The sequence below is a fragment of the Apteryx rowi genome, unplaced genomic scaffold (genome assembly GCF_003343035.1).
Source record: "Apteryx rowi isolate R43461 unplaced genomic scaffold, aptRow1 scaffold_143, whole genome shotgun sequence".
NCBI lineage: Eukaryota > Metazoa > Chordata > Aves > Apterygiformes > Apterygidae > Apteryx > Apteryx rowi.
The window spans coordinates 1,249,567-1,266,508 of record NW_020447675.1 but is presented as its reverse complement, the minus strand read 5'-3'; the positions used below and the strand labels follow the sequence as shown (position 1 = coordinate 1,266,508).

The following is a 16,942-nucleotide window of genomic DNA, read 5'->3' as shown; positions in this document are numbered from 1 at the left end:
GCCAATTTAGCTAAGGCAGAGCCTCTCTTTGGGATTTCTCAGGTTTAGTAACTATGAACCTCTTTGATAATGTGATTCATACTCTTTGATCACTTCTGTACATATGTTATGGCTTTTGACTGAAATCCTCATGGTGCTGTTCGGTTTGATGCCTGATTTATGCAACATTGTTAGTGGTCATTTGCCTGTGTAAGAAAGGATTAAAACCAAGTTAAGCCCTTTAATAGGCCCAGAATGTGTAAAGAATTCATATGGGAACTCTGAAGAATATTTTATCTTTCCAGACATATGTCTTGATCTTGCAGTTAGCTGTTTTAATAGCCTAGATAGCAATTTAAGTTTGTGTAAGTACATCATTAGCTATAATAACTCCCAAGGTAAGAATATGCTATAATTTACTCACAAACAGAACATGCAAATAAACACAAGAGAGGCCAAATACAACTAGCAAAGAATATGTGTATGTGTTGGGGGTCTGCCTTTAGTAAGGTCACTGATAGTAACTATACCTTACTAAAATCAGTTAATATTGAGGGAATGCCTTCTTGCAAGAAGTATGACAGCAAGACAAAACTGTAGCTTTTGTACAAGCTCCATACTTGTCCTTTTAGCATACATTTTCAGATACCTTAGCCCGAAGACCTTACCTTCTTACATTTGGAAGCAGGATCGTGCTTTTATATTGTTTGTGGCTCCAGCAGTGACAAAGGCAAAGAGGCTGAACCTACACAGTGCAAAACAGAGGGAGGTTAGAGCTGGACTTGTGTCCCTCCTAGGACTGCAATTCCATGGCTCCCGTGGCGCCTTACACAGATGACTGAGCTCTGGTTTAGAGTGGCTACTGTTCAGTCTCCTCTACAACAACAGGACTGTGAATAGTTGCTTCTTCTTTCATTTCACAGGGTAGTTTCAGTAACTTTTTTCTACTTAGTGCTTAGGCTTGGGACCGTTTAGATGAATTTCTTACTTTTGTATGTTTTTGAAGCATAACTCTATTTATAGTTGCATGATAATCTACTTACACTCTAATATCTCTGCAGTCAGGGAATATGTCGCACCTAGCACTGTCCCAATCTATGACTATTTTCATGGGCACTTCTACAACAACATGCATTATGATAAGGGGCCTGCTTGAGGGAGCTCTCCAATAACTTCCCCAGAGTGTACAGAAGTGAGGGAGAAAGTGTGACTCACAAAGAAGATAGGGCTGATCTTTCCTTACTCTTAGCGAAAATGGCAATAATTCCTGCTCTACTAACCTTTTTGCAGTAAAAAATGCTTTATCATAGCAACTTAAAGTTATTGCTAAGCATTTCTACTGTCTATTCAGAACTCAATCCTCTTTAGACTCAGAAAGGAAGTTTTGGGGGAGTAAAAGATGAGTAGTTTTAGAAAGACACAAAAAGTTAGCCATAAGGCAAGGCGTTTCTTTTCTTGCCCTAAATGATAACTCTAGTACAAGAATGATTAATGCAATGCTTCACTTGCTGGGCTAATGATATCCTGCCTGGTCTGAAGACAGCATGAAATGCTATTGTCTGTATTTTACTTCACACTAAGGTCAGCCAGAATATAGTTATATTAACACTATTCCCTATAGACTTCCATCCTTTTATAGGATTGATGCTAAGGTTACTCAATAGTTTACCAGGCTTTAATAGTCTTGCGTCTTTATTGTCCAAGTTCATTATCTATTACAGCCCTAAAGACAGTCTGTGTGCCGTGATTGCTGCAAATGCAAAGGATTCAGTGACAACTGAGGGGAGGAAGAACATCTTGCCATTATGGTTTTAAATTGTGAAATTGACTTGGAGAGTTTTTTGGATTTGTTTCTGTTTGCTAATGCCATCTAACTTTTTTTAAAGTAGCTTTAATTGCCTGTTTTGCTTTTAATGTAGTTGTCACATTTCAAGGACTAATGGCAATGCCTTGGGATGCGTCTCTATGAAATATGTCAAATAGCATTAACACTGTGCTAACTGTAATACAAATGATTCTCTCTCAAGGGACCTCATGGAGGAATATTTCCTTAGATACTGGAATACATATGCTGCAGAAACTACGTGAAACAAATAAGGACTATGAGAATTGTAATTTGAATGAACTAGACTGGAAAAGAGGAGCTCATGTTATTGTAATTCAAAATGCAGAGGGATTTAGTAGTATATAATTAATACATCAGTTTTGTCTAGAGGACAGACATTTCAGCCTGTATGTGCACAAAGTTTATCACTGGACAAACAAATCATTATTATTCTTTAGAGTTAGATTCTGATCTTCTGATCACTTCACATGGTGAACTGATTTAGCAGCTGGAAACTGTCCCAAGTGGTGAGTTACTTCTGCTCTTTTCCATCTCTTTCCTGCTTTCACTTCCAGTCCCCACTGTGCATTCCTTCTGCACATCTGGTGCTGACTTTGACACACTTCAGTCCTCTCTGTGAGCCATTTAAATTATTACAATGACAGAAATAAATCCAGCAAAAAACCTGGGTAGTCTTCTGCTGTTTTAATGAGTTAGATCATTTAAGGTCTGGTGGGCAATAGAGTGAGGGAGAGGGTGCTAATGTACAGCCGGGGAGGAGAGAGAGGGGAGAAAAGAGGTGGGAAGAGAGAAGGGAGGATGGAAGGAGACCCTTTTGCCTGCAAAGCCAGCAAGCCACTGCATCTGCTCAATGCCAGTAACCCAGCATCTCACACAAACTCTTCCAGTTGCTTCTGATCCTGGGCTAGTGGTTATAGCCCACCCTCACTGCTCATTGCTTCACTCCCATGGACATGCTGGTGGCATCCAAATTCACCACCCTATCTAGAGACCAGTCATCCAGACAGAACTGATTAGGATGTTCATTGAAGCTGAATAGTTATTTTTCATTTCTACTTTTACTACTACATGCCTCCAAGAGACAGCAGTCATCACATTTGCATGCTGAAATCATTGCTAAGGTTTAAACCATCTGCTTTTGGAGATGACTGTGACCACAGTATGGATAGTAAATATTGGTGAGATTTTCAACAGCCTTTATCGCTGAGGGTTGGCAGCAGGCTTAGGTTCACTCTGAGTCCATCTCAACTTGAAAATCCTGTGTAGAAATTCACAGGGGTCAAGGCTTCAGCACAAGCTCTTCTGAGTGCTCACTTACTAGCTGTGTGCACAAGCAGAGATACGGCGTCAATAACATATCAATATGCTCACACATACCTGTGCAGGAATAGAGGTGTGAGCCTTTACATAGACAAAATAAGTGTACTTCATGAACTGGAGAGCCAGGCTGATTATTTAAACACTTTAAGTAAGCTAACACAGGAAAAGTCACATGAAGCAGACTAATGTGGAATGATATTGCATTTGTATTTAAAGCCAATGACACAAACCCATACATAGTGCATAAAGGGGTGTATCAGAGACTAAATCACATTGAGAATTGTGGAGTCTGTTCATAGCAATCAATCCTCAAGGGAAGAAAATGTAAATTTTTCACGCATAACCAATGTTTTAAGTTTTTGTTGATCTTTTTCTTGTATTCTTTTATGTTGTTTAACTATAAATTTAATTGATACAGTTTAATACATTCATAAGCAGTTTTATATGAAATGACTGATATACCAGGACCTAGAGTTGATGATCCAGGTCTTTTTAGTCCAATATCATCTCTGTCTGATTGTTCTTTGTACAACAAATAGAATGTCAAACATCAGCCATTAGCAACCTTGCCAATGCTTTTATATTTTAGGTTTTCTCTGAGGCAGTGGTATATGTGCATTAAATATTTTAGAACTATTACTGTAGCTAGTTAGAAAGCTAAAATGCTTCATGCAGCAAATTTTGAACAAAAACATTTCCTCAAAATTCATCAGTTTCCCTCTGAAAGTTTCCAAGCATTTTGAATTTAGAACCTATAAAATATTTTTCAGTAAGCAGAACAAAGATTACTCTCTTATAAAGGAGAATTAGGAAAGAAAATGAAAGCAGAACTTGAAAGAAACAGATCCTACCAGTTTTTCAAACTACACCATTTTTAGGACTATCTGAAATTCATTAAAACTTCGCCAGCTTGCTCAAGAAGTTAGTTGTTAATCCTAATTGCAACTGTGAAACTTTCTGGAATGAGTTTTCATAGCTATCTTCTAGCTGGAAACAAAGTTTAACAAATACAGCAAGCTTTTGCAAACTTTAAGTGAGACAACAGAGGTGTAGAGCATTGTGCTCACACCAAAATGACACACGGCTGACTTTTGTTCTCCCTGGTTCTGGGCTGCCTGTGCACAAAACAGCCATCAGACTGCCAGGAAGGAAGAACACCTACCACTAATAACAAAGGGCTGATACAGTAACAGAGATTCACCTGAGCTCCAGAGACATTTCTCTGTGCTCAATACACTTGTTACATCTTCTACAACAAGTGTACAAGCCCTTAAAATTGGTATGATGTTCTTTTGCTAGTCAGTCTGGTTTCTGTCTGTCCCCACAGCTCAGTTCAAAGGAACAGCACTGAAGCATAGGGCCAATGTACTTCCATAATTTATTTTGTAGGTGGATACATTTCTCCTTCTGTGCTGGTATTAATGATGTACTTTGTTGCATCCAGATATAAAATTCTCAGGGAACTTCTGCCTACTAAGCCATGCAACTACCGGTATTTTGAAAGAACCTGCATTCCTGAAGGCGGCATTTGTTCGTAATTAGCCTGTAAACAATCCCATTCTGTGCTTATTTGGTTGAGAGACCATCATGAGATGGATTAAAATGATGATGTTTCTAATTTGGGCAAAGAACCTACAAAGCGGCTGACAACCAGGACAAAGTATTCAGCAAACAGCAATGTCAAGATTTTTTCAAGCCAGCCCATGGCTTGGAGATTTCTATGAATGATTTAAAAAAAGAGATAAATATTGATCAGTCCAAGGAGAAAATGTAAAATGTAGGGTTTGTGCTAACGTTAGCACACGGAAACCACAGTGGACACTGAAGCCCGCTATTTCTTCCTTCGTGTGGGCAAGAGCGGCAGACACCCCGCTATGCATAGGGGCTGCACGCTGTGCCTTCAGCAGCAGCAGCGCGGGGACCTCTTGCCGCACAGAAAGCCCACCAGCCGCGCGAAGGGTACCTCGGGAAGGCGTCGTAGCCTGCGCCGGCTCAAGGCACCTTCAGTCCTGGAAAATGGCTGAATGACTCAGCAGAAAAAGTCAGTTACCAATGTTGTTTCTTCAAGGGTTACGATGTTTTACTGGGATGTTAAAACACAGCAACACAGAGTAAGTAGGCTGGAATTTGTCGCAGTTTTGTGATCCTTTTACAGTGCAACACTCCCTCAGGCATTTTTCCCCTTCTCTCAAGCAGCCACTTTTTAGGCTGAGTTTCCACTTAACATATGTTCAAACACAACTGAAAAATAAGTTATTTAAACTGTAAACTTCCACATAGACATTACAGCAATAGCTGTTTCCCATGAAACAGTTCTAACAAGTACTAACAAACATGTTAAACCCTAAGCGCAGGCATGCTCCCCGTCACCTGTGTACGTGTTACTGCAGCCGAGTTAACTACAGCCAGTCAGCCTTTCAGAGATCATAGGGTGCTCAGGTACAGACGCTCGTCAAAATGCCGTGAGCTACTGAACTGGACATTTTGGAAAGTCCCATCTGATACTTTTCCTCCTCTGTGCCGCCTGGCAGATCAAGGAGCAGCAGCATCTCCCTGTGCCCTGCCAGCCAGGCGGGAGAGAGACGCGGGGCCGTGGTCACATCCCTTCCCCTCCGAACCTGCGCTGAGGGCCTGCTGTCTCGCGCGTGCTAGTCTGAGCTCGCTCCTGTGGCCAAGGCATTGCAAGCTCCGTGCTGCGAGCAAGTAAGGAAAAGTTCAAAAAGCTCCACTTCTTTTCTATGTCCTCTTTGTACACACTAATAAGGCCGAGCAATGTTTTGTCCTCTATTTTTATTAAAACGAAGTAGTATAAAATGGACAGCGTACAGGGCTGTCAGGGGAATTTCCTGATGGAACCAGGATGTCTCAGTTCCAGTAAATGGAAAGCTAAAAACTGCCTGATACAGGAAAAATATCTTCCAGAATAAACAGAAGATAACATTTGTAAATGCAGACTTGAGCTGATGTGTGTTAGCAAAGCATTGTACTTAGGGCAGGTCCTGAGCTAATGAAAATAATAAAATGCAACAGTGATTTTGATGAAGGAAGGCTAATTTGCCTCACCCAGGGGAACAGGCTTTATCTTCAATACATTTAGAACTTGACTTGTCCTCTTCATTTCACTGAAAAGCCTTTTTTTCTTATAGTTTTTGTCTCACATCTGACTATTAAAAAACATACACACAATTTCATACAGGGCAAAGAATGGTGTACAAGTGACAGGTTTTCCTACTTTAAAGTGAGCTTTATTTTACTTTTTAGAGAGGAGACAGGCCGACCAGTGAAAGCTGTCATTTCTGGTAGTCCCAGAGCAAGACAAATGTAAATTCTTTAGGATCCCTGAGATGAGATGTGAGATAAAGTAAATAAATAACAAATTATAAATTAAGATTATTTTTTACTGTTTTTTCAGACAAACCTGAGTGCCCCAATCTTCTCTGATGTTTTCTTCTTTGACCTTCCACCTTACTGTAAACATACGTATTTTTTTCTGCAAATGTTAGATCTAAAGTACAGCTTGGCAGCAAATATTTTTAGAAGGAAATATGCATTTCTGAAAGCAAATCAGACACCTTATATTTACCTAATGCACATTTTGTGCGCACCTTTGTATTAAATCATGCACTTGGGTACTCTATAATGGCAACATACATGGAAAATTTGAAAATGTTCTGTACTGTGTAAATGCTCTACCACTGCATTGAGCACTAACAGAAGCCAAATCTGGATGGGTCTTGTAAAATCAAATTACCTTCTTACCTTTGGAGACAGAAGCCACTGAGGCATGCATGTGCATTTCACCAGCTGCTCAGAAGTCTTCTGGGAAGAGATGAACAACATTTGACAACAAGTCATGTTCTAAGGAACAGCTGGTGAGAAGTAAAATCACTCACATGGTTTTATTAAAGGTAAAATCATTCACATATATTTGAAGCAAAGATGAGTTCAGGGAATGTCACAGCAGAGATATACATAGGTAAGTGCCTAACTCTACATAAGAAGTGAGAAATCTGAGAGAGTAAGATAGCCAACAGTTTAGTCTTAAATTTAAGATGGCTTCCCTTTCTGAGCTTCTGGCAAAGACTTTTAGTTCAACCTTTCTTTCAGGAAAGATTTTTGTTTTCCAACCAATTCAAATCATATTTCTTCTCCAAAGAGTCAGCATGCCCATAGATTGTTCGTACCAGAATAGTTGGAAGTATAAAAGAATTGACATTGTTAGGCATATTTAGATCCTCAAACCTGGGATTCCCAGTTAGCAAATTTTGGCCATAATATCTGGGCTTAGATAGTCTGTGTCTAGCCATGGTGTTTGACAGCTTGAATCAGACAAGTTTTTGTTTAAAGCTAGTACTGCTTTACCAAACCAACATTTGTCCAGTCTATTTCTAAAAACTCCAGAACTATTTGAAGAAAAACTGTTAAGTCTAGTGCTTGCCGCTCCATACTGGTACAAAAGTTTTCCTAATGATTATTCTAAATATCCTTTGGGCAATTTAAAGGGAATGTGGTTTGAAGCTGGGTCTTTCAACCTGGAATGTGATACAAACTACAACTCTGGACTGTGGTGGTTCAAATGCTGGTGCAGATCTCAAGTGAAAATTTTGTTCTAGATGTGTGTGTGTGCATGCATTCACGAACAATGTAACAGAGGTTTCAGACAACAGTATCAACCAAAACAAGAACAGTATAGGTTGTTTGTTATCAAAATAATACTAACAAGACAAGAATATTTAATTGTTATACAATAGAAAACAGAAAAAATGGCCACTACTTTGTAAAGGAACTTGCAATTTTCTTGCATGCACCCACTCTGGTGCTCAGCCCAAATCATCACACAGCCATTTCTGCGAGCTTGAGGAGAGCCAGGAAACCCCCTCTGAGATTTACTGCAATGGTGAGACAATGCACCACTTCTCTGTAATGTGTCTAAGCATTAGTTAAAAAAAAAAAGAAGAAATCTAAGGAAGTTTTAAAATTCTGTACGAAGTTGTTACACTGTGTAACAAATTCGTGCCAGGTTTGTAGTTACCTCTGCTGTACAGCGGAGATAAACCTCCACGGTTTTATGCTGCCCCTATTCCTCTATTAAGATAGAACAACAAAGAGATTTTAGTGGCATTTCTGGTGGGGAAAGACCTGTGACCCCCCCCACCCCCAGCTATCCCCAATGTAAAGATCCCCCTTACTGCAGACGGAGCTTTTGCATGTGAAAAAATGCAGCTGAGTGGGAGTTCTTGCTCCTGCTGTGTCTATTTGTGATGGTATATTAAGTAGTCCTGCTTCAGACATGATCTACAATTAGTTTTACTCTCTGAGCACTTGTCAGTGGTCTGAAGACAACTATCTGGTCTCTTTGTCCAACTGATCAGTAATAAAAAAAAAATATATTGCTCTCCTAATGTAACTTCTGAATGAGCACTGTTGTCATTGCAGAAGGGATGTTATATGATTACCAGTAGGAGGCTATTCATGACATCACGGATGAGAGTTTCTGAAAATTTCTTTCTAATTCAGTATTGAGAACAAACACTTGGAGAACCTCTTACATATGAGTTCTAATAATTGATTTGTATTATTAAACCCTGGCATTCATTTCACATGTGCTACATGTGAAGTCATTTTTCATGGAAAAGTAAGCGTCTGACTGCATGGAAATAACATATAGTAGTGATAAAGGAGCTCTTCCTTTCCCACTGAGGAACAGTTACAGGAAGCAACAGCATCAAGTGTATTTTATACACTTTGCATAAGTTTTGTTATACAAAGCCTTTTAGATCATTTTTTGATCATCTACACTATATTTGAATGAGTAATTCACTGTCTAACAGTGACAGATGTTTAATTTTCTTCTACTCGTTTTCATTTTAAACAAATAGAAAGTATTTTGYATTATATTCATTAGTTTCTTAGCAGGATGCAACAGTCTTTTCCATACGCATTGTTGTTTCCTCACATTTTCTGTTATTGTCATAGAGATTTAAGAACTGCGTACAAATGATATTATTTTCAATTTATTGACTCAATTTACTGTTACCGTTCAGAGAGTTTTTCCTGAGTTGTTTAGGAGAAAGGTTTTAGTTGAACTATACTGTCATCTTGTGGTGAACCAATGTTCCTGGTTCTAATTCACACACAAAAGTTTTCTTTTCAAAACAAAGAATCTGGATACCATAAAAGTGAATTTATGTTTTCATAAGAGACGTCCTTGTGAGTGCTTTGTAGCAGATATTAAAGGTGGTTTATTCCCCACAAATTCCAAAGAGGGGTCTATCTCTGAAAATCAAGATGATATCCAGAAACAAAGGTATCCAAATTGAACCTCATGAAAATGTTGCCCTTAAATTTTTCAGTTCTCCTGCAGACTTTCCGAGACCTTGCTACCTACGTCAAACTGTTCATTTCCCTAGAAGAGCTAAAAAACATTCCTTTGATCAAAGAGAACACATTTAGAAAAAATGACTTGAGCTTGCTTGCGTCTTTGAAGAAAATTGGGTACCAAACACCTGCTAGCTTCTCACACTAATCAAGCTTGAATCTTAACTGTTTCTGTCCTTTGTAGTCCTCCTCACCTGTGCAAAGTGCACTCTACCTGTGCACAAGTAAGTGGTACAATGCCATATGGTGACATCGGGCAGAAGCTGTTTGGATATCAGTCTTGTATTTGCCACGCAAAAGTCCTTTCAGTAGTCTTCAAGTTACATAGACCCAATACAACTATTCTACTTTGGAGCAAGTCCAGTCCCCCCACCTCAGGGCCTGTATGGCTGTAATGTACCCTAGCGATGCTGATATGTAGTAGTATGATACCAAACCTATGCAAAACAAATGCCACTAAAGTTATTAGGTGCTGATATCCACCTCACTTTGTACTGCCTAGCCAGCCCTGTTTTCAGTCTCTCTGTCCATGAGCTGGAATTATCTACAAGACTGCCTTGCTTCAGCTGGGGCGAGGGACTGGAAGTGGGCAATTCTCCCCCTCTTCCCTAGCAAAGTGTCAGTGCAGAGAAATGAGGTCAGGAAGGTCTATGGATCCTGGATGGAATCGGGGTTGAGATAGAGGGGCTTGTACCCCAGAGGGATAGAAGAAGAAAAGGAGGGGCATGTCCAGTGTTACTCTTTGCTTCAGCTTTTCACCCACAGCCAGATCAGACAGCTTGCAGAACACAGCGTTAGGGGATACAGAGATAGCCATCCCCTTCCACTGTATTTATTAAACCTCCCTTGTCACTAGAGCCAGCTGGACAGAAAGTGCTGTGCTGACCCTGTGGTGGAACAGAGACCCCCAGCGCAGTAACAGTGTGCTATTCCCTACATTGAAGAGACAATACTGAAATCCAGGCATGTCATCTTCTAAATTATTTGGGCTACTTCCTTATTGCATAAGAGAAGGGTGAAATAGCCAGTGCTGAATTTAGCCTTGTGCCACTTGGTAGCTGTTAGTACAGGAGTCCGTGGGTTTTGAGCAGGCAATGAATTCCACCCTCAGTCACCTCCTGTGTGAGGGCTAAGAGCTTCTGGGATGGTACTGGGTCAGCTGTAGCTCTGCCCATTCCCTACTCTATAAGTTTCCAGTGCTCCTGAACACTAAAGAATGTGAGAAGATACCAAAAATCTCTTTCTTAACAGGTTTGAAAACATGTAAATGCACAAGATTATTTTTATCCCACACAGGACAAGAATAATTCCTTTGGCAGTGTATCCTTGCAAGCACACATACTAACATACTTCCTTTGGAGGCTGTTGCCATGGCATTTGTCCAATATCTTCAGAGCATCTTCCAGATTTCTGAGATCTAACTAGAAAGAAAGAGGAAAGGAAACACTAGTTAAAAGACAAACAGCAAGGTTGCTTGGAGAAATAAAACCCAGTCCTGCTTGAAGAATGTATTCATACTATTTGAGTTAATTGGGATTTTTTTTCTGCATGGCATCTCTTCCACAGGCCACTGAGTTTTCTCTTTTGAATTTTTGTCAAGAAAGGCAGATCGCTATAAAAATATTTCATTAAGTCAGTGAGGTAAAATTCATTTTACCTAACTTCAGCCATCTATGTGTCTAGGCTAAGGGGGCTGCCCAGGCTCCTGTTAGAATTAATGGAAGATGAGTTCCTCCCAAGGATGTTTTATCCAGCCTACTTTAGACACCTAATTTAAGATGGGATGACTTACTCACTGGAAGTGTCTCCTCCTCTCCTTTGACTATAGAAGGACCATGGAGGAATGGCTTATACTAGATTCCTACATTTTCAAGAGAAGTAAAATGCGTGTGAGCAAAAATCTCCGCCTTAGGTTTGATTCTGGGAGGGAGGTGCCAATCAAAATGAAAGAGCTAAGTGAACAGCCTGGGCCACATTTTTGTGTGTCTGGAAACAATGCTTGCTAAAGTCAAAATGACTTTTTGCCTCATCCCTCAACCTTAGAGGAAGTCAAAAGCCTCCTAGCATATAAACCAGTACACAAGGAATGCAATGAGAGGCCACACTCAGGAAACAAATGAAGATAAATTCCTACCGAGACAACTGTACAAGACTGATTTGTCCAAGAGTAAATATGCAACAGTTCAGATTAGGCTTAATTGTTTTAGGGATTTTGTCATGTGATTATACTGTTTTTGGATGAAGAATTCCATGTTACGTGAGTTCAACTGTCTGCATGTTCATTGCAGGAGGTTTCCTCACAGTTTGCTGGCTTGTGGCAGGCCCCCATAATAACTTTACCTTTTGCCAGCTTGATTAAGCCAGAAGCACAGAGAATAAGATCCAGTCTATCAGATAAATATGGAGTTTTATCAAGAGCTGTTCAACAAGGTTACATACATCTACAGTCAAGGTTAAATAAAGTGGGTTTATCATCAATTTCTGACTTTGTTTTAGAAGAGGAAATGTTGAACTGGTGATAAGGTAAACACAAATTTCTTCAAGTTCTCTTTGTATACATCTCTTTCCCCAAAATAAAATCAACTCTTATAAGAGAAATTTAAATGATGCATCTGAATTATTTTTTTTTACATTAATGGTGTCCATTACAATGCTTTAGATTGTAGTTAGACTGTCATCTGATGTGCGGGGGGGGGGCATGAACAAGCAGAGAGTGCAGTAGGGACTTTTTTTTTATGGCAGTATGGCATTTGAAATTACATGATATTACAGCCAAGAAAGTCTATGAATTTTAATCATGAACATAGTTTTCCTCTGAATGTTTAAATATGGCTAGGACTTCATTCTGTAGCCTAAAGAGGAGCTTTATTTGTGAACAGCTGCATGGGGGGTATTTCAGAGACCACGCATTGAATATAGTTAAAAATTGTGTGTGAGTAAAGCCACTTTAGAGTGTTAAACATTTTCTTTACCAGCTACATATATCTACATATAAATATCCTCTAATTGTTATTTTCAGGACTAGTTGCAAATCATACAAAACTGGGAGGAGTGGCGGATACACCAGAGGGCTGTGCTGCCATTCGGAGAGACCTGGACAGGCTGGAGAGCTGGGCGGAGAGGAACCTCATGAAGCTCAATAAAGGCAAGTGCAGGGTCCTGCACCTGGGGAGGAATGACCCCATGCACCAGGACAGGTTGGGGGCTGACCTGCTGGAAAGCAGCTCTGCGGAGAAGGACCTGGGAGTGCTGGTGGACACCAAGTTGACCATGAGGCAGCAATGTGCCCTGGTGGCCAAGAAGGCCAATGGTATCCTGGTGTGCATCAGGAAGAGTGTCGCCAGCAGGTCGAGGGAGGTGATCCTCCCCCTCTACTCAGCCCTGGTGAGGCCACAGCTGGAGTACTGCGTCCAGTTCTGGGCTCCCCAGTACAAGAGAGACATGGCACTACTGGAGCAAGTCCAGCGAAGGGCTACGAAGATGATTTAGGGCCTGGGGCATCTCGCATACAAAGAGAGGCTGAGCGAGCTGGGCCTGTTCAGCCCGCAGAAGAGACGGCTGAGGGGCATCCCGTCAACGGCCACATGTATCTGACCCCCGACCCCCCGGGCCCTGCCCCCCCGCGGCCCCGCGCGCCTGCGCAACGGCGCTGGGCCCTCAGGGAATAGCTCCTCTCTCCCGGGCCGGGCACCCCGTGCCCAGCCCCAGCGCCCGGCCGGAGCGCTTTGGCCGCGCACCCGGAAGTGCGGGGCGGGATATAGCGGAAGCGGGGCGGGGCTAGACCTCTTTGGTGCTGGCGGCCGGGGAAGATGGTGAGCGCCGAGCGGGGGCCGCGGCGCATCCGCCACCATCCGCTATCGCGCCGGGGCCGTCGGGGGCGCGGCGCGTCCCTGCGCGCTGCTGTGGCCGGGGTCGGGGCCGGGGCGGCCGCGGCGGCCGTTACTTACTGAGCCTCGCAGCCCCTGTGGCCGCGCTGAAGCGCCGTCGGTCGCCATGGCGACGGCGTCGGGCCCCGGCAAGANGGGCCCCGGCGGGGAGCCGCGCCGTGCGGCCTCCGTCCGGCAGCGGGGCGCTTCGTCCCCGGGCGAGGCGGCTGTCGCCGCCCTGGCGGGCCCGGCCTGGTGGGGCAGGCTCGGGGGCTCCTCCGTGCCGGGAGCCGCGGGCGGGAGGGCCGCTGCCTCTGGGGCTGAGGCAGCCCTGCGGGTGCCGGAGCGCGAGGGGGGTTGATCGCCGAGGCCTCCTCGGGGAGCGTTGGTAGAGTGGCTGCTCTGCAGGGAAAGAGTAACGCACTGACCTGTCCTGAGGAAAGGTCTGTGTCACTGACGGGGTCGGGGGAGGTGGGAGGGAGTGATACAGCCGCTTCTGTTCCACCGTTGGGCGGGGAGTGGGGGTGGGAGGACAACGGCCGAGAGAGCTATAAGGAACCTTTTGTGTTCCTGTGTCTGTGACACGTTCATTAGTTCGTGAATTTGTGCATGTTTTTTGGAAGAGTGTTTTTTTTTTTTTTGATGTATGTGACTTGTATGTCCTAGTAGTACTTATAACGTGCGATGTCCTGAAATGTATTTCAGACGAAGGGTACTTCGTCATTTGGTAAGAGGCGAAACAAGACACACACTTTGTGTCGTCGATGTGGGTCCAAGGCATACCATCTCCAGAAATCTACCTGTGGGAAATGTGGTTACCCTGCTAAGCGTAAGAGAAAGTGTAAGTAAGAAACTTTTAACTGTCCTGAGTTTAAAAACTTGCTGCTGCTTTGTCCTCTTTTCAGCAAAGTGACAATGAGTAACTCGGATTTTATATGAATGCAATGAAGACAACTGTATTCTCAATTGAGAAATCTGTTTTTTCTAGCCAAGAAAGACTACCATTGTCATTTTGCAGCGTGTTTGAAGCTTTTCTAAAATTTTTGAAGTTAGCGCTCTTAATTATAATTCAGATGGTAATTGTGCAGTATTACTATATAGAAATTGGTTTATTTTAGCGGAATTAGTATTCTTCTGCTTCTGTCAGATTGCATAGTTGTGCTATTCAAATGTATTGTGCAACTAATCATGCAGGTGATGCAGGTGAGTAACAGTAATGTATATATTTTAGATAACTGGAGTGCCAAGGCTAAAAGACGCAACACCACTGGTACAGGTCGCATGAGGCACCTGAAAAAGGTCTACCGTCGATTCAGGTACGATGTTTTAATATAAATTAGTGTAATGTGAAATCTTGCATGGGTTTCACCTAATTATAGGGTATATCATTCAAACTCAATGCTGCTTTTTTAATTAATATATTTAGTGTGGTGTGATCTTAAACTTCCTTTTAAAATATGTCATGAAATAAAGGATATCTTGTATTCATATAACTGACAGCATATTCTTTCTGGGATAAAAAGCTTGCTCATTAGTCATACATAGGATGTATAGAAAGCTTTACTGTTTCTAATATGGGTAGATAGTACAGAACACTGGGGTTCTTGCTATAAAATGGCCACACTTCAAAAGGTATGATGTTCCATGTAGAACTGCCTTTATCTGTGAGTTACTTAGTGATTGTGCTCATGTGGATTTTTGTAAGACAATTCTTGAGATGCCTTCCAATTCCCCCTGCACGCAAAAAAGTTTGGAATTGAAATATTTCAGTAGTTGCTCTGTCGTTTGTGATTTAGTTATCGCTGACTGGCTGTAAAATCAGACTCCGAGGTACAAGTTTCTAAAACTTGTTACAGAGCTTTGAGTTGTATTTAAGAGGTGCTATAGGAGTATCGTAATGTTAAGAAACTCATTAAGAATCTCTTTTGTATGATTTTCGTGTTCTAAAATACAATTCTGTGACCATTAGCCCAATGTCTGGGAAAGCTGGATTAAAAAAAGTAATTCCAAAGTCTTTTCCTGAAAATGTAGAAGTGAAAAGTGGGGTTCTGAAGTCCTGGCACTAGGCTGTAGTTGAGGGATTCATTTTGCCTTCTGTTCATGGTCAGCCACAGGCTTTGCCTAGCAGCAGCCAGAAAGTAACTTAAGCAACTGCAACCTGCTTCTTTCCACCAAGTGTTGCTGAAGTAGAAATGCCATATCCAAAAGTGAGCTTGAACTTGACTTTTCTTTTGTTGTGTTCCACTTCTTTCCTTACTGTCTAGTTGGAGGAATGTGTGTTTTTTTTTTTTAACAGAAAAATTGCACTTCAGTACTAACAAAAATGAAGCCTTTTGAGTTGCTTAGTAGGGACACAAAATATGGAGTACCTTCAATAGCTGTGCTGTATTTGATTCAGTCTTGCAGTGTTTACTCATTTGCTGAAATCTTCCTGTCTGAAGAAATGGAATTTACTCTAGCAGAAGAGAGAAAAACTTGCTGCTCATTCCAGACAGCTTGTCAATGATGTTTCTTATTAAAAATGTCTGAACATATGAATTTCATAGTGATTTCAGTGCATTACTGAGATAAGCTGAACAAAAACTGGTGAATTTTACCTAAAACATGACTTGTTAGAAAATATAACCTGGAGCAGTAACTGTATTTCTACTTGCAGGAATGGATTCCGTGAGGGAACCACACCGAAGCCCAAGAGAGCAGCTGTTGCAGCCTCCAGTTCATCATAAAGACTCATCTGTTTGTTGAAATAAATGGTCTTATCCAGAAAAATTTTCAGCTTTTATAAATGTTTTACTTCAATGAAATATGGGATTCCTGAAAAAAAAAGATATGTTTACACACACACAGTTTTGTGATGGATTGAGATGATTCATTAAACATAATCCATTAATTGACTCTTACTTGACAGCATCTCCATCTTGAAAAGATGGACCATAATCTCTGCTGAACTTAAAAAGGCTTCTCTTTGTTCATTAACCAGTAGCTAATGGTTATAGTTAACTGACAACTTCTTTTTTTTTTTTTCCTGGTACTCCCTTACTGGTTCTATTCTCGAAATCTTAATTACAGAGCAAATAATGGAGCAGTAAGCTTCTGGCTGATACACATTAATTACTCATTCAGTATGCTGTTCAGTATGCTGAGATTTCAAATAGGGAGAACGGGCTTTTTATCTGCTGTAGAGACGTAATTCATTTGCAAGAGAAGTGTAATGTTGGCACTRTAGATTTCCTTTACTTGCCTGTAAGTCTGTGACTGTAAATTACTCAAGATACTCTAGCATGGAGAGTCAGAATTTAACTCAGAAATAGTAACTTGAATAATGGCTGTAAGTGGTGTTCTGGGAAGGAAAAGTTTAAGAAGGGATTCCTGGTCTTAGCCATTGTTCAGTGCTCTGTAGCTGGCAGTTCTGAGAAGCCTGTCCAAAATATTGCTTGTTCAGCAGGCCATTCCTTTTGCCCGAGAAGCAAACTTCCAAACCTGGAGGGGCTTACTGCTAAACAGTAAGGGATTGAAGATCTGTTGTAGTTGAGACATCACTCCCAATAAATAA

General features: G+C 41.5%; 1 protein-coding gene and 1 non-coding gene across 2 annotated transcripts; both read left to right on the top strand.

Moving 5' to 3' along the window:
- Window positions 1-13,259: 13,259 nt before the first annotated feature.
- Window positions 13,260-16,284, top strand: RPL37 (ribosomal protein L37). The gene is made up of 4 exons (XM_026058142.1): window positions 13,260-13,335; window positions 14,095-14,230; window positions 14,621-14,705; window positions 16,046-16,284. Exons 1-4 carry the CDS (start codon window positions 13,333-13,335, stop codon window positions 16,113-16,115), a joined length of 294 nt encoding a protein of 97 aa, XP_025913927.1. The 5' UTR covers window positions 13,260-13,332; the 3' UTR covers window positions 16,116-16,284.
- LOC112962190 lies at window positions 15,883-15,963 on the top strand. The gene has a single exon (XR_003252227.1). It is a non-coding gene; the product is annotated as a small nucleolar RNA SNORD72 (small nucleolar RNA).
- Window positions 16,285-16,942: the final 658 nt, after the last annotated feature.

What these genes read in the sequence shown, in the direction of transcription:
- RPL37 (XM_026058142.1), top strand. An exon ending in TGCTAAGCGTAAGAGAAAGT is followed by an intron (nt 14,231 to 14,620) that starts GTAAGTAAGAAA and finishes TATATATTTTAG; the next exon opens with ATAACTGGAGTGCCAAGGCT. An exon ending in AAGGTCTACCGTCGATTCAG is followed by an intron (nt 14,706 to 16,045) that starts GTACGATGTTTT and finishes TTCTACTTGCAG; the next exon opens with GAATGGATTCCGTGAGGGAA.